Consider the following 19,016-nt stretch of genomic DNA (forward strand, 5'->3'; position numbering starts at 1 on the left):
ATGATCACCGTTACCGAGCTGAGATTTTTGGCAGATGCTCAGACGTCTTATCACATTTTGAAGCCATGGTGGGATGTGTTTTGGTATTATATCACAATGGTGATGCTGATGATTGCAGTCCTAGCGGGTGCACTGCAGCTTACACAAAGCCGAATGTTATGTCTTCCTTGTAAAGCGGAAGTGGACAATCGTTGTGCACATCCTCTGGAACAAGTCATAACAAAGATTAATTTATCAGCTGGTTCTCTGGCAAACATAACTCCATCAACCGGAATCCAGAATGACCTTCACCGGCAACAGTATGCCTATATTGATGCTGTTTGTTACGAGAAACAACTCCACTGGTTTGCAAAGTTTTTTCCCTACCTGGTGTTTTTGCACACTATAATATTTGCAGTTTGTAGCAATTTCTGGCTTCACTATCCAAGCACAAGTTCTAGACTAGAACACTTTGTAGCAATCCTTTATAAATGTTTTGATTCACCATGGACAACAAGAGCATTATCAGAGACTGTTGCTGAGCAAACAGTGAAAACCCAGACGCGTAAAAGATCACGTCGTCTGACATCATTTTCATCCAGCGCAGAAGATTCTGAAAACACAAAACAGTCCCTACAACCTGGAGTAGAGTCAACAGCAGTGGAAGATGATGCTTCAAGTGTTCTGGACAAAAAAGAAGGTGAACAAGCAAAAGCCTTGTTTGAGAAAGTGCGTAGATTCAGACTTCACGTGGAACAAAAAGACATTATATACAGAATGTATATGAAGCAAATAGTAGCTAAAGTAATTGTGCTGCTTGTGATTATTACATATGTGTCTTATTTTTTGATGCATATTACATTTGAAATCGACTGCATAGTTGATATTGAAGCATTTACAGGGTACAAGAGATACCAGTGTGTTTACTCTCTTGCTGCAATTTTCAAACTTTTGGCTACATTTTATGTTCTTCTTGTGTTTTTGTATGGCTTTGCTTGCTTTTATAGTTTGTGGTGGATGCTGAAAAGTTCTCTCAAGCAATATTCCTTTGAGGCAGTCAGAGAAAAAAGCAATTACAGTGACATCCCTGATGTCCAAAACGACTTTGCCTTCATCCTTCACTTAGCAGACCAGTATGATCCGCTGTATGCCAAACGGTTCTCGATATTTCTGTCAGAGGTGAGTGAAAACAAGCTCAAACAGATTAATCTCAACAACGAATGGACAGTGGACATGCTTAGAAATAAGCTAACGCGGAATTCCAGGGACAAAATAGAGCTTCATCTTTTTATGCTGAGTGGTTTACCAGACAATGTCTTTGAACTGAATGAAATAGAGGTTCTGCGCTTAGAACTTATACCAGATGCCAAGCTTACTCCAATGATAACCCAGCTAGTCAATCTTAAGGAACTTCATGTTTACCATTCCACACTCACGGTGGATCTTCAGGCCCTGAGTTTTCTAGCTGAGAATCTGGAAACACTATACCTGAAATTTACTGCAATGGAAAAGATCCCTTCTTGGATTTTCCTTTTGAAAAACTTGAATGAAATATATATAGCTGGATCTCTTGACCCACATGGCAGCCACACTGAAGGTCTTCAGGATCTAAAAAATCTGAAAGCTCTTTATTTGAAAAGCAGTCTAGCTCGTATTCCTCAAGTTGTTACAGAGATGTTGCCTTCTCTAGAGAAGCTATCCATCAATAATGAAGGACATAAGTTAATGATTTTAATCAGCTTAAAAAAAATGAAAAATTTGACATGTTTGGAGTTGATCAACTGTGACCTGGAACGGATTCCACATTCCATTTTCAGTTTAACTGAACTGCGGGAAATTGACTTAAAAGGAAATAATTTTCAAACAATCGAGGAAATCATTAGCTTTCAGCATCTCCAAAAACTGACTACCTTAAAGCTCTGGCAGAATTCCATCGCCTACATCCCAATTCAGATTGGAGCTCTAGCAAACCTAGAACAACTCTATTTAAACCACAATAACATAGAAATGGTGCCACTTGAGCTTTTTCTTTGTAACAAGCTGCGGGTTTTGGACCTCAGCTTCAACAATCTAACATACATCCCTGAAGAAATACAGCTTCTTAAGAATCTTCAGTATTTTGCCGTCACAAAAAACAGTGTAAGTATTATACCTCTTAATGTTGAAAAACTAAAGATAAAACATCTTTTGAATCCATTATCTCTTAAGAATATTGAACATTCTGTTGTCTATTTATTTAGATGTCATGGGGTCCAAGGCAAAACATCTCTAGATCCCAATTGTACCTGGCCCAGAGAGAAGCCCCTTCATCCTTGGTTAGTGCTCAGGCGAAGGGGATCTCTTCACTAATCCATTCTGCCTTGTGGTCTGCATGCCATTTGATGTCTGGTTCCAGCATATGTCCGCATATGCTGATGCTCTGCAACAGCAGGTTTTGCATAGATCTCAAGGGGGAAAATGTTAGTGGGGAACTCTGTAAGGGTGGCTATACAAACCTCCAGACTGATGGCTGTTGAGGGATCACAGGGGACAGCCACCGTGGGCCCATAGGTAAGTCTTTTGCCCCATGTTGAAGGTGGTCCACAGCATCCTATAGGAATAGCATTAAAATGCTAATAGGCAACACAGAACATATGTCCTAAAATAATGAATAGTTTTTATTATATAACTTAATATCATAATTCTGTAATGAACCTAAAACAAACCTGTCACCAGAATATTGTTAAGCCTTAAAGACTTCATTATATATAATTTTTTCTAGTCATAACATTCTAGAAAATGGTCCTCATACCTGGTTGATTTTGTCATATATACAAATAGCCTATTTCGAGCCAGAGTATGTTTATAATCTCTCAAACTTGATTTGTATTGATGAATCTATTATACATGTTAATTCTTCCTGGATGAAGCACATTTTCCAAAACCCCCCAGGTGTCTTGACATCTCTTGAAGAATACCAGAACTCTTGAAGAAGCAGTCAGCTGGGTTCTGAAAAACATTCTCCTTCATCTGTTAAGAATTATTTCGTTTCATTATATTGCACCATATATTCTAATTAAACTAGGGCTGAAACAACTAATCGATAAAATCGATAATAATCGATAATGAAAATCGTTGTCAACGATTTTCATTATCGATTAGTCGAATCGATTTTTATTGATTTATAAAAAGAGGGTTTTTTTCAGAGCAAATGCTCTGAAAAACTCCTCTCCTTATATAATCCGACCTCAAACTGAGATCGGATTATAACACTAGAATCCAGATCCCCCGCAACGCTGCAGGGGACCTGGATTCCCCTCACTGTCGGCCGGTCTCTCACTTCCGTCTCTCTCCCCCTCCCATACACCCCTCTGACTCCTCCTCCCTACCATACATCACTCTGCCTCTCTCCCGACTCCCTGGTATTCTGTGAACCTCCGTTGCTGACAGGCACTTTCACTGCAGCTTCATAGAAGCCTCAGCGTAAGTGAAGGGCAGTAACGAAGGCTGTCTGTGCACATCGTGCAGACCCCCACCGGCTGACAGAGAATCAAGGTCTCCTGCAGAGGATCATCCTCTCTGAAGGCATATCTGGGGGAGTTAGAGTGGTGTATAGGGGGAGGTAGAGTGGTGTATGGGGGGTATAATGAATTTCAGAGTGGCATATCTGGGGGAGGCAGAGTGGTGAATCAGGGAGTATAATGAATTTCAGGGTGGTGCAGGGCATTTATGGGGAGCGGAGTGGCATATCGGGGTACACAGTGGCATATAGGGAGGTATAAGGCATAAATGGGGGCGAGTGGCATATTGGAAGTTGTAAGGCATATAGGGGGTATAAGGCATATCGATATCAGGGGGCATAAGACATATCTGGGGGTAAAAGGTATATCAGGGGGCTCAGTTGCATATCACTGGCATATAAGGAGTATAAGGCATATCGGGGGCACAGTGGCATATCAGGGGACACAGTGGAATCTCTGGCATATAAGAGGTATAAGGCATATATGGGGGCAGAGTGGCAAGCTGGGGGTCAGATGTGCATAACTGGGGGCAGTTTGGTAAATGAAAATATAAACAAGGCTTTTTTTCTCAGTTTTTATTAAATATGAAAAATAGTTAACATATGAATGAATATTTACTAATAACTTTGTATTAAAACCTAGTTTGAGAAACACTGTGTTTGGGTTCTTGTAGCTTTTATTATTATGTCAGTAAAATAAGAAGGTGAATAGAGAGAGGCTATTGCAATAAAGAGATGAAAGTGTAAATTGTACGTTTTTATTACATTATTTTAAATTAAAAAAAATTGCATTATTAAAATAATCGTTAGTTGCAGCCCTAAATTAAACCAATTCAAGATACTTTAAAATATGGACCATACAGAGCCATGCAGTAACAGTAAAAATACAATTTATTCTGACTAGGCTTTGTTTGACTACCCTGCTATTCTGGTATCTATGGACCCGGCTTTTTGTCCACAATGCTGCTCAGGTATTGTGAAACCCACCCTACTCTGCGTTTCCGACCCTGCCAAGTTGGCCAGACATGCATTACACCCTGCAGGATACAGGCCTACCACAATACAATGCATTATTTAAACAATGTTGGCTTTTTACAGCTCAAAGCTATATTTAAATAAGATTTTCTCGTTACTACATTGTTGAACCTGTTTACAAAGTTGAAATCTTTGGGGTTGTGCCCATGACGAATAACATCTGCATTTGTAAAAAAAAATAATCATTTTTTTAAGTGGTCTGCAAATTAATATGACTTTTTTTTGTAGATTGAAGTGTTGCCGGATGGGCTGTTTAAGTGCAGCAAGCTTCAGAACTTACTACTGGGAAAAAACAGCCTGACAAGCCTCTCTCCTCTAGTTGGTGATCTGATGAACCTCATTAACATAGAGCTGATTGGGAACCAGTTGGAATGCCTCCCTCCAGAGCTTGAATCTTGCCAGTCACTAAAACCGAGCTGCATCATTGTGGAAAATAATTTGTTACACACTCTGCCTTCATATGCCAAGGAGAATGAAGAGCCATCTCCATTTTGAGAAGGGCAGTAGGATAGTTCTGATGGATACTTAAAATAATTGCTCATGTATATGTATATAGTGTGTGTGTGTGTGTAGATGTATGTATGTGTTTGTGTTCATCTGTTATGTGTATATTACAGGCATTTTATATAGTGTCATGTTTATAAAATGTTTGCATTGTAAATTTTTTTTTTTGTAGATACATAATTTTGTGTACATTTTTAAATACAAAAACTCTATTATAAAGTGGGCATAATGTATAAATAAGCCATGGAATACCAGATGCATCTCATTTACATGTTTCAACGCAACAATTTCATGTGAAAATAGTGTTCTTATTTAATATAGAATTTAGATATGTTGTTTTTGAAAAGGTGAATTGCTAATGTGAGTGTAAAGCACAAATAGCTTATATTTTGTGTAACTTTTTGCTGAAAAACAACCCTCAATTTTTAACAAATTTGCAATCATCTAATCTTGTACTTTTTGCACTCTAAAGAGCAGATAGGGGCAAACTTTATGGTATCTTACTTCTCTAATAAGTCTATACATGTACAAAGGCCCGTAGAGTAAATGGAAGGTGAATATAGTGAAATCATTATTGCTATTTAGGTAGCTAAAATGCTTCACATTCTGATATGGTAAACACATTTCCACCCCAGTAGTAATACAACATTTACATGAAAACAGGCTACTCAAGCAGGACTGGGACTGCCCAAGAAATTGCATATATGTTCCAACTAGGAAATAAGCCTGGGCTTGGTGGTCCATCTAGTGTTTGCGCTGTATGTCTAGTCCAGGTCTCATTCTTAAGGTACTAACACAATACTTACTCTTAAAGTACTTACTTTAATGAATACCTTCAGCACAGATATGTGGATAGTGTTTAACCAGCATGCTCATGCATTTTACTGCCTGTTGACAGCTGCCATTATGTCTGTGTTAAAAACACATTTTTGCTCTGAAAAGTTTGGCTATATACTATATTTGCCAAATTGTACTTGAAAAAACATTCTTTTTCTGTGAAAAGATGCCTTGTTCCACTGGACAAAAATGAGTATTCCAACGAGAACGTTCAACAAACACTGCACAATACAAGAGGAAGGTGCTGCTTTGTGGAAATTGAACTTTGGCTGTGTTCTTCCCAATACACAGCTAAATACTGACACTTTATACAGGCATACAGCTAAATGTTTCCTGTATGGTGAGTCTGTTCGGTATATTTCATATTATTGAGGCATTCATGGATCTCCTACTAAATAGACCCATCAGTGCTGCCAGATATTTTTTTTTACTTTTTAACTGGGTTATTGTATTGTTATTGTATGGTGTTCAAGTGTCACCATACAATAGTTTAGACTTTAGAACCCATAAGTAAATAATTCTTGTCTAAACTAGCTAAGTTTGGGTCTATGAAAAATGGCCCACTTTTTTTAAAGATATTTTCAACTACAATGTTGAAATCAAAAATCTATTTCAATGGCTTCTTGACCTCTTCAATACCATTTATGTATATTTTAATAAATATTTTTTATGTAATGGACCTTTCCATTTGGCAATCATAAAAATGCACAGTATCAAATGGACCAAGTAAGAATATGTCTTGCTATAAACACAGTCTCTGCAATTTACATTGATTAGAACACGATACATTAAGTTTTTCGTGGACATAGTATCAGCGATACATTGCAAACCTCGGTAAAGGAATAAGGCTTAGGGTTTTGTGGTTTATGAATTAATTTCTTAAACGGTAACACCTTGCACTTATAGAATGTGCGAGCTTGTTTGGGCTCTGCCATCTACTTCAGCCAACTGATAATAATTAGAAGCACAAGTGAGTGAAATATACATATTGCCGTCTTGCTTATTCTAACACTGGTGCAACCTACAGCGTTGTAAATTCATCGTAACATCCCGCATGTCAGAATCAGGAGATGTCTGGTTAGCTATTTAATTGTTAATTCTCAAGCAAAGAATACATATTTTTCTGGAATGAAACTTCCAGAGATGGACAGACATGGCATTGGTAGCTGAGGGCCAGCAATACACTGGCTGAAGGTTAGACAGCTTTGTTAGTTGCATTTGCAGCAGTGGAATACAATTAAATAAAAGCAGTATTCTGTATTGGCAAAACCTAGCAAAATTACTTTTGTCTACACCAATGGAAAACAATACTCTATTCCACAGACTAGTTGGTTTTACGTTAACCAGTCGTCATAAGTGAAGCATAAATAATAAGCATTATGTTTTGTCTCTTGTTTTGCGTTATTAACCACAATGTACATTTCGATCCTTGTTATAATTACAGTATTGTTAAAACACTGGGTTATTAATATGTTGTATAGGCTGTAGTGCCACTTTTGTAGAGGTTTGTTGATGATGCTGTAGGCACTTTAATGAAAAGTTAATTTCACCTACTGACAAGAAGTATTCAGTAACAAAGCTACCTGTTAGGATGTATGTATATTGCTGTATGATGCACTGTAATTGCATAGATATTATAGTATCTATGTTTTCTTAGAGTAATATTTTTCTTGTTTTGGGGGTGGGCTGATTGGAGTATCTATGTGTAAACATTTTGAAAATGAATTCCAGAGATTCAAGGTTCCTGTTTCTGAAATTATTAAAGCCGATGTTTAGCCTTTAAAAAATATATGCTTATTTGTACATATACATTACCTTAACGACCAATGATGTGCCAGGTACGTTAAGGAAAAACATTTAGTTAAGAGGTCAAATGAGCGTAGAAACAGATCAACAATCAAACGGTGTTCCTGCAATACTTCGATATTGAGGAATTCAGTAACACCGAAAAAAATAATAATTCAGGGGTCTCGTACGATTACTTTCAGGAGCAGTCACGCTTCACTATATTCAAATATGATGTCGGCCTGCTGCTTAAAAAGTCGGTGTTGCTGAAATGCCTTGATATTGAGCCATTCAGCAACACAAAAAAAATCTGGCTCCTTGTGATCGATCACAAGATGCCTCTCACAAGATGACAGCGCCCAGTAAAAAGTAATAGTTCCCAGATGGTCTGTCCATTTTTAACACTTTAGTGCATGGAAACGGTTAAAATACCACCATTTCAAATACCCTGGGGTGTCTAGTTTTCACGATTATATGGTGTGGGGGGAAATTGAATTGGCTGGCTTTACAGATGTCCCAAATGACACGGGCACAGGATGACCTGATTTGGAAAAACATTATTTTGAAATGGCAATACGTTACTTGTACTCATTGCACTATAACTTGCAAGAAACATTGGGTATATCTAAACTCAGGGCAAATATGAGAATCTAGAAGGTTTTTCCATTAGCTTTTGTAGATTAGTAAAAACAGATCATATATAGTGTTTTGTTTTTTTTCTTCAATTTGTCACCATATATTTATTTTTATAGTAAAAAAAAAGATATGATCAAAATTACGTTATCTAAAGAAAGCCCTTCTTGTCCTGGAACAAAACACAATATATAATTTGTGTGAGTGTAGTAAATGAGAGAGAAGAAAATTACAGCTAAACACAAAAACTGCTGAATAGTTAAAACACCCTCAGTCACAAAGGGTACAAATTATTTTCAAAAAACAGCCCTGTCCTTAACGGGTTAAAATACAACTACAACATATTGCGTATATATATCAAGATCATAAGCTTGCAAGCAGGGCTCTCTCCACCTAATGTATCGGTTTGTCTTAGTCTGTCAATTCTCGTCTTGTCATACCCCTTGAATATATGTATTGTATTAAGTGCTGTGTAAATTGTTGGCGCTATATAAATAAAAGATGATAATATTTAAAGTTCTATATATACCAATGTCCTATGTATAACTTTATACAAATCACATATACCCTTAAGGCCCAAAACAGTAATGGATGGACTGTCGGCATACACACATATACTCACTCCACCATTACAAATGACAGCCCATAAAGTGTATCTTTTCTTTCTTTCTCTCCCATTTCTTTTTATTGTTTCCCTTTCTCTTTATCTCCCTATGCTTACTTTAAAACTCCCTTCCTCTTTTTCTTTCTCATCTCTAATTCCATTTCTCTGTATTTATCCTTCTATTTCACTTTATCTCCAACTTACTCTTTATCCATCCATTTTCTCCTGGCTGCTCCCTTTTATCTCTCTCCTTTACTATGATCCTCACAGTTTTTCATCATATCTCCCTTTTCTCTCTCATATCCTGTTTCTCTTTATCTCTCCTTTCTCACTCAACTTTTTCTTTTATCCCTCCTCTTTAACTCTTCCTGTTCTCATTTTCTCTCCCACTTGCCATATTTCACCTTTCTCATTATCTCTCCCCTATATCTTTCTCTTCATCTCTCCATTTTCTTATGACCTATTGTATACTATCTCTCCCCTTTCTCTGTATCTCCTCTCTTCCCCATCTGTTTTTTTCTCATTATCCCCTCCTCCTTTATTTCTCTCCTTTCTCTCTCCTCCTCATTATCTCTGCCTAGGGTGATCACATTTTATTTATCACATACACACTGATTCACATATACACACCATCACATACACACAAAATCAATTTTATATTATATATATCTCACATACACACTGATTCACATATACACACCATCACATACACATAAAATAAATTTTATATTATATATATATTTCCTGTTGTGTGTGAGGGTTGTCAAGTGCCCCATAAACCATCCTAGACACACACCTCAAAGCTTAGCAGTCAAAAAAAAAATAGGCTCATGCTGTGCCACTGGCCTTCTCACCTACCCTTAATGTCAAATGATGATCCAGTCTATAAGGGTAGGTCTGTAGATCAGTTGCATCATTATGGCATACAGAAAGTATTGCAAGAAATAGCAAGTATTATATATATATATTATATATATATATATATATATATAAATATGGGCAAACTGGCCCCAGAACAGGAGCATACACAGAATGGCACTGTACCATGCAACAAATCCCGCTGCAAACTTTGCCAACATATATGTGACAGTAACACAGCCAGTCACAACAACAAAACATACAGCATCAAAGATTCTTACTCATGTACATCGGCAAACGTGGTGTACATGATACAATGCTCTGCATGTGACAAAGGGTGCTACATTGGAGAAACTGGGCTTAAGCTGCACCTTAGAATGAACCTGCACCGAAGCTCCATCAAAAACCATGAGGAAGAAAAATATTGCACCCCGGTAGGACATCATTTCACACAGAACAATCACTCCATCCAAAACCTAAAAATTAAAGTACTCAAAGGAAATTTTAGAGACTCTCAGGAAAGAAAAACATTTGAGATGAAAATGATTACACATTTTAACACCATAAAAGAGGGACTTAATGTGGATTCTGGTTTCCTTACACACTACCAGAACTTCATATGAACTTCATCTAGTCATCCAATGTCTAATTGCTGTTATCTTTGATGTTTTACTGTGGTTATTGGTTCCCTAAGTTTATTTGTTCTGTCCCTGGGTTATCTCTCTACCTCTCTGCATTTCTCCCCTCCAGACCTATTATTTATGACACCCCACTCAACCCCCCCCCTCTTATACCTTCACTTGTTTTAAGTTGTAACCTCTATCATGTTGATTAGTATTGCTTCAGACCTGATGAAGGGAGGATAACTCTCGAAAGCTTGTCTTTTTAATATTATGTTAGCCCAATAAAAAAGGTATCACCGCATACTCTGCAATACTCTATTTTTTGACATCGTATATATATATATATATATATATATATATATATATTAGTAAAATAATGTTTGACAACAAGTCCACTATGATTGCATAATCAGTGGTTTGTCAGTGGCCATGGAATGTTATTTTACCAGGTGTTCTATTAAATACAATAAAATGAATCATAATCATAAATTCAGTGTTCCATGAATTACACTGACTGAATGTGACTAATGCACTGACTCCAATAAGCTTATGCGTCCTTTACGCGTTAGTGCTGCATGCCTGATCCAAAGTCATCATCATGCTTATTTATATAACAAAGACAGGCATGATAAGGTTATATATAGTTATCCTAATTATTTACAGATCACATTTTTGTGCTAAACAAAATGTTATTTATGCCATATTTTTGGACTGTTTATTATGTTCTTATAATAAACAATACATAAGTCAGACCTTTTTAATAGAATATTTTTAGCTGCTTTATGCTCTTATCTTTACAAGCTTCAGACTATGTGTATTTTTTTTTATTTGTTTATTTTCCCAAGTTCCTGAATAACTAAAATATCTTGTTATTATTTCCATTTTGCTGCAACATTTCACTGACATTTGCGCAAACATTTATTTCACCAAAACAAACAAGAAAACAGAGTCCTTGATAAAAGATATATATATATATATATATAATTTATAAATCTAGAGCTGTTCAGCACAGACAGCCTGTTGTGGTCCTGCTATTCCATTTACTGAGTTGGAGTTCATGTTTGACCCTTGGCATTCTTGACTACTCTTCCGCTTGGTGATTCTGATCCTGATTTCCCTACTTGTGTAACATACTTGGCTGACCACCTCCACTGTGTACCAACCTCTGACTTGTATGACTTCCCATGTATAGTACCGAACCTGGCTGTGTCTGACCATCCATTCTGTATTAACCGCTAGCATCCTTTGTCATCTATCTGTGACTCCAGCCTGTAGTTCACCTTTACAGGTATCTGGATCCATCTGCATTGCCTACAATACTCAGTACAGGACTCAACCTGCCTCTTCGCTGTTGGGATCGTCCCTGTCTGCTTAGCTTGGGGCCCGACTTCTTCCTAGGGGCTGAATAACTTCTGCCGTTAGTGCTCCTCCGGTGACAGCGGCCATGAAAGTTACAGATGCAACATCCAATTTCAGGTGTCCAAATGTATGGTCTCATACCCCTCAGAAACATTTCCGATGTCAGACAGGAGAGGTGGAACAGTCCTGGAAGTGAGTGGGACAGGAATCAAGGCCATCTGCCCCTCTTAGAATAGCTATCTTGTGACACTAGCATTGTGAATGGACCTGCAACACCACAGACCTTCATTGATTTTTCTCCCCTCTGGTCTGGTCACAGGAGATCAGAGAACATGGCAAAACAGCTCTAAATCCCCAATGCCCTCAAAAGCGTGACAATGGGACAGTTACTTGGAACAATAGGCCAGCATCTGAAAATCAGGAAGTATGACCACCCTTGGTCTTTTTATTCCTTCACTTAATATGTTCCCTAGTGACTTATATACAAACCACTCCATGAATGATGACTTTGCATGTGTGAAGAAAAAAAAACATTACTAGAGTTAAATAAACTAACCTTGGTATTTAATTTTGGGTAAACTGAATCCTGGAGACTTGGCCTTCAAATAAAAATTAGACACAGCATATGGAAAGCTGTGCCTAACGCTGTCATAAAGGTAAAACTGGATATTATTTATTTTTTTACTTTAATCACAATTGTTAAGAAACACAACTCTGAGGCCTGTCCGTGGAGCCTATGGTTTGGCTTTTGTAGCCTCTGTGGCTTGAAAGCCAAAATATTTTTCTACCTTGGCAGATAATACTTGAATTGTTTATAGTACTCCACAGCGCTATCTTACAATTTGAACAAATAATACAATACAATAACAGGATTATTAATAGATTAATAAATTAATTGATATTAATAGACTGTCCTGGAATAAATTGTTAATGCACTAAAAAAACATGAGCCTTTATATTCAATGACTCCACTTAAGTGTTGAGTGGAAAAGATCTATTTGTATCTGTTGAATTGTGAAAACACGTTCTTCTATCCATATTTAATGCATTGTGTTTGAATATTAATCTTTTTGTGCAATTCTACTATGATGTACCTGCAGCACAACGCGTCAATAATACAACTTTCTGGTGTGCTTACAAAATACGTATTGCTATGTACTGACAAACACTTGCATTTCCAGATAAACGGTTAACCATTTATGTGATTTTGTAGTCTAACTTTGAATGCTAAAGCAAAATAAAATTTTAAAAAATGAAAAATTCAGTGAAGTGTTAACATTACCAGCCCCAATAATACGCTTGTATGCCTTAATCTTAGAGATCTTAAAGTGAACTTATATATGAAACACGAATGGTACCTACTGGAGTGATCACTGCAAAAATATATGTAAATGTGTGCAACTGAACAAGAATTTTCAGTTTCCTATTCTTTTTGGGAGTCTGAGTGGGAAACGATCTCTTTGCTGATATCTTAATTACTTTCCCAGCTCTCTCTGATCAGAACAAAATGTAAGAAAAAAAACAGGAAGTTGAGAAATTAATTAAATAGCATCAATATATTAGGTTTTTTAATAAATACATGTAATGTTTTTATAAATAAATGCGCTATATAAATAAATGTAATGTAATGTTTTAAATATAAACATCGGGGAACATGGTTAAAGCAGCTAATAAAACCCACATTTTTGGGGGTTTAAACATTTATTCTGGAATTTAGATAAGGAATCTGAGACCTCGGAAACTTTCTAGGACCACAAAATGTCATTGTTCGTTACCAACTGTAATAACTTAATGCTACGTTCAAGACACTTAATTGACTTGTGACGCAAACAAGTCCAAGACACTGTGGCTCATAACAAAAATGTCAAATTACTTCATGGACAAAGAAGACAATGAACTATCCTCCCACTGTTATTTGCACTGCACCCCACCATGTCCACTGGCTGGCATAACCAGGTGTATCCCAGGGCACATACAGAAGTAAACTGTATTGGACAATTATTAGACGTATGAAAGGCCATGGAGCTCTAGCATTGTGTTATTTATTAAGACGACCGGAAATTCTTTTCTTCTGACCTTAAACGGAGACCTCTCTCTTCTAGCCCAGCTGGCTACAGCATGATATATAAAATCAGATTTTTTAGGGATTTCAATACACAAGGAAATGACCTCAACACAATGAGTAATAAGGAATGTGTGGTTGTAATCATTAGCTTGGTTACAAAAAATGACTTGTAACTTTCTGCAAATGCAGTATATGCCAGTTTAGGGGCAGCATAGAGGTAGTTATTCAGATGTGGAGGGAGTACAACTCCTAGGGTGCTCAGCCAGCATTTTAAATGAAGAGGAGTTTTTTATGGTTAAAGGAGTGTCATGGACATACCTGTTCTAGTCTATATTCACATAATAACAAACAAAACAAGAATAAAAGAAACCAAAAAAAGGTTAAGTACAGTGACTATGTGTGTACTACTTACCAAAATTCAACTGGGTGGAAAAATGGAGAACATACAGCAAAAAATATATTCAGTTTCCATGGTTACATATTATTTCTGATGCCGGGCGAGTGCCTGTTGAGATAACAGTTTGTTAATATTAACCACTTGGCTCATAGCATGGATAACTCTGAAATGTTTTGTTGAATGTGACTCTTTAAACAAGATTAATCCAGAATAATATGTAACATATGGAGCTATTTGTTTCACATTTAAATATATTGTAAAAGGCAAAAGGTTATTTTGGTTTGTAAAAACAAACCGAAAGACTTTAACCACTTCCTTTGAGTCCTTCCCACCCAAACCACCCCTTTCACAGATCAGCTGTAGGTAATAAAACAAAAAAAAAACATTTTTGGAACAAATTCCAATACAGTGTCATTACTATAATTACATTGTAAGCAAAGAGGTAGGCAGCCTGGAAAAACAAAGTAGGTATTAATTAAACTGGCAAAATAAAAGTGTGTATATGTAAATATATATATATATATATATATATATATAAATGTGTGTATATATAATGTGTGTGCACTTGTCGCACATTGTCGGCAAAAGCATTAATTCCGGCTTTATTTTGTGGTCTTGAATGTACTTCTATTGCCATAAGTGTACTCACTACATCTGACCTTAACATACTAGTATGAGTGGGGTTACCAATGTGTGATATTTGAGTTGGATTTTGTGCTATACATTTGTCTCATAACGTTTGTTAACAGTGGTTTTAATATTGTGGATTTTAATAATGAATATTACTCCAAAAAGGTCCAAAAAGTTTAGCACCAGAAGAGTATGCCTCTATGACTGATAGAGATAATGGTAGGCCTGTTTGTATGAGAAAGTCATGTGTAAAAGGGATTTCCTTCACCAACATTAGACCAAAAGTGTGGACAAAGCGAAAAACAAAGCCACAACTATTGCTGCTGAAGACAAGCAAGAAGCTACAGAAGCACCTTGGAGCTGGAGAAGTGACTATTGATCATCTGTGATGTGAAGGCTTCTTGGTGAAGGAAGAACTTCAAGACGACCAGTAAAATCCCAACTTCTTTTAACTCACTGAAAAACAGCTTGTCATTGTCAAGTTAAAAAAAAAAGAATATAAAACTAGAATACTGAAGATAAAGGAAGGGTTATTTTAACTGACATTTACGTCTTTAATAAACACATTACCAGAAGAAATCTTGGTGAGCCTTCAAGATCTGTATATGCATGAATTTAAGAACACCGAGCCACAAATCACAAACTATGAGAAGTCCATCTCTGTTACATCAAAAGTTATCTTTTCATTTTAGACATCAATCTGTGCTGTTTGGTACATGTCTGAATTTATTTCATTCTTTATTCCTGGCTTCCTGGGGGGAGAAATATGTGTACGGATGCTTGGCACTCAAATGGTTAAACATCAGTGCTATCAATTTATAAGGAAAATTGTAAGGCACAGACAACGAGGATTTAAAGTGCAAAAGAGACTGTCTTTAGTCATAGCTGCAATGGTGTGACCTATTAAGAGAACATTAACAACTTTAGTGACAACTTTACTTGCGAGGTGATGTGTTAAATGAAAAATGTGTATTTTCCCTAAATCCGTGTTTACATAACACATTGCGCAAGTGTATGATCGCCCAAGTGCACAGAGATAACACGGTTTTCATTTTAGTTTAACTGTAATTTGTTGGAAAATAAGGTAGCACTCTTCCTAAAAGACCCTTGCTCAATATAATTAAATCTCTAGTCATCTAGAAGAATATGGACAACATAATGAATTAATGATTGATGTCTCCTGAAGCCTTGCTACTGTTATTGTAGCACAGAGAAACGCATTGATCGGGGATGGGGAGATAAGAAACAATCAGTTTATGTTGAGAATTATTTGAAACAAAACAAATCAGAATATAAGACTAGAATACTAGAAGATCTGAGACTCTACATCAGGGAAAATGGCCAGACTAGGTGACAGGATGTTATGTGCTGTCACATTTTATGTTTAGATGTTTTTAGGGGAAGGCCCAACCTGGGCACTCCACTGCCAAGTTTATGTTTGTTGTGTATATATATGAAACTAATGATCATAGCCACAGACACAGGACAAATGTAAAAAAAAAGTGTTTTTTTTTTATAAAAAAATATATATATACCGGTAATATATATAAAAATATATAAAGCTCACATGCTTTACTCCAAGGAAGAACCAACTGAAGTCCCTGAAATGTATGATGTGTTTTTCTACAATGGCCCAATAAAGGTACAAACTTCAGCTAGAGATTCCATGTCATCTTGGGCCAGTATGGCTATATACATTTTCTATGGTGTGCTTGACATAATGCCAGCAAGTACTAATTAAATGATCAATTATGAATTCCCATTGTGTATAAAAACATGACTTTCCTTTACTGCAATAATTAAACGTAAAACAGAATGCTGGTTTGTGTTTTTATACAATTTTGAGTATAACAAAATGTGGTTACATGGTGACACAGTGTATTGTTACTAATAAAAGCAACTAAAATGTGTTTATCTCATATCCCAGCTGATGGGCACATTTCTCATTGTTTAACCTTAAAAATACTATCACCAGTATAGGAATGCTGGTATTAGGACAGTGACTTGTTTTTGCACTATTATTCCCTTTCTTCTGGGTGATGGGAGTTATAGACAGAGAACCTAATACATTTAACCATGTCATTGCCAAATTTCTCATTGTCTAACCCTAAAAAACTACCACCAATATGGGAATGCTGGTTTTAGGACAGTGACTTGTTTTTGTGCTATTATTCCCATTCTTCTGGGTAAGGGGGGTTATAGACAGAGAACCTAATGAATTTAACCATTTCAGTGCCAAATTTCTCATTGTTTAACCCTAAAAATACTACCCCCAAAACAGGAACGCTGGTTTTAGGACAGTGACTTGTTATGTACTATCATCCCCATTCTTCTGGGTGATGGAAGGTACAGACAGAGAGCCTAATGAATTTAACCATTTAATTGTCAAAGTAGTGAACAGTGAATTCTGTAACACAATTATTCGACATTTTAGTGGTTAAAGAGAAAACTCCTATTAACTGTGGAGGCACCATGGCTTCCTTGTCAGCATTAAACACTGTTCCATGTAAAGTGATGCTAAGTACATCTGGCACTGCTCTATAAATAGACCACACTGCTCCCCTTTCCTCGTATTGTTATCTATTTTTACCAGCTCCCCACACCCCTCGCAGTCAGGGCACACTGGTGTTTTTTCGGATGAGTGGAAGTGGGAAGGTCTTGTGTGGCTGCTTGTGTCCTGGAAGAGGACTCCCCCCTCTCCTTGTCTGGTGGCCGCGGTGGGGTGGAGGGAGTGCAGTGCGTCACTGCTGGGCTTCGGAACATCTGCGCCGGCGTCCTCCAGGAGCAGAGGAAGGAAAAGCGGGAGCGGGGAGAAGCCTCAGCGAGTCCCGCAGCATCACAGAAGCTCATCAGCCGCTGGAACTGGGCAGCCCCAGACATGAGGACGAGCTGATCACCCTCGCCCTGCGGCTCTAGAGGCGTCCAAAGCCGGGAACAAGGTCAGTCGGGGTGGGCTGATCACAGTCGGGGTGCACTGTGGAGGGAAACTCGCATTGTATATCCAGAGCTGCATGCTGGAAGGATGTCTACCCCGCCCAGGGGACACTAACCCACTGGGGGAGGGTGAGAGGCAGGCAGGGGGTTTCTGGGGAGATCCACATTGTTCAGCTGCCAGTACACGCGTGGGGAAATGTCCTTGTTGTTAGTGGATGTGATTGCTGGAGAGTGCTGCTTTGCTGTGCAGGCATCTACCAGGAGGAAGCTGCAGCTTGTAGGAGTTTCTGTAGGTCATTCTGTCCTCACCCTGAAGGTATTGTACCTGAAACAATTGCTTTTCGTTGTGGGAATGTATCAGTGGATTTATGAATTTGTCTTCTTTTGAAGATATTGTAACGGCATTTGGGGCAAAAAAAAGTTACAATAAATGTAGAATATAAAGTTAGACACCGATCTATGAACACAGCTTTCCCAAGTAGAGCTTCTTTTAATGTAGGCAGTGACTTGTTGGCGACTTGCGTGAGAACTGATCCCAAATCACAATAGTTACCAGCTGTGGGATGCATTTGGATATTGAGAAATGCCTATCTATCTATCTATCTATCTATCTATCTATCTGTCATCATCATCATCTATCTGTCTCCCTCTCCAATATTAGGATATCTTGATATATAAAGTTGCCCCTCTCATAGGAAGCATGTCAGATAAATATACAAGATTAAATACAAACATAAACTAGTAGTAATTACGGTATATTGTAAACAAGGTATTATGAGAACATATGTTTGTCATGTTCTGTAAGATGCCTGTGGAACATGTACTGCTTTCCCTTGCCATTTAATCTAACCTTATTGTGACCTTTAGGGTTGTAGAACACTGAGATACTCTCATACCAGCTGAGATCAAACAGAGTTTAGCATCTTTTCCTAAAAGTGCAAGGGAACATGGGAGGTGTGATGGAATTACTAGGATGTTTTAATGAAGATACCCATCTAATCCCTTATAATGTACCTTATAATGTACCTTAAGGGAGCAGCAAGGTATGCTATGTATTCTCCATTTATCAGATTTAAAAATATCTCTAGAAAGTTTGTAGTGCTGCATGGTCCCCATGGTGCTCTTGGCACTTGTAAAAAATGTGATGTAGTTTGTTAATTACTACGTATAGTAAAGTTTTGTAGGGTAGTTGTATATTCTACATGGATTCCAAATCATACACCATGCAGCATTCTGCTGGTGAAGGATTCTGGGTAATACCATGCCATGCCAAT

General features: G+C 37.3%; 1 protein-coding gene across 1 annotated transcript; it reads left to right on the forward strand.

Annotated features, from left to right (window-relative positions):
- LOC149283359 (volume-regulated anion channel subunit LRRC8B-like) lies at positions 1 to 5,008 on the forward strand. Its single transcript, XM_089497682.1, has 2 exons — positions 1 to 2,118; positions 4,742 to 5,008. The coding sequence occupies exons 1-2, from the start codon at positions 1 to 3 to the stop codon at positions 5,006 to 5,008; spliced, it is 2,385 nt and encodes a 794-aa protein (XP_089353808.1).
- Positions 5,009 to 19,016: the final 14,008 nt, after the last annotated feature.

Source organism: Sceloporus occidentalis, unplaced genomic scaffold (genome assembly GCF_023333645.1).
Source record: "Sceloporus occidentalis isolate IW3139 unplaced genomic scaffold, rSceOcc1.0.p SCAF_106, whole genome shotgun sequence".
NCBI classification, from domain to species: Eukaryota; Metazoa; Chordata; class Lepidosauria; order Squamata; family Phrynosomatidae; genus Sceloporus; species Sceloporus occidentalis.

Coding starts and splice junctions, on each gene's coding strand:
- LOC149283359 (XM_089497682.1), top strand. CDS start 1: ATGATCACCGTTACCGAGCTGAGATTTTTGGCAGATGCTCAGACGTCT. Junction 2,119..4,741: donor TTGCCGTCACAAAAAACAGT/GTAAGTATTATA, acceptor TTTTTTTTGTAG/ATTGAAGTGTTGCCGGATGG.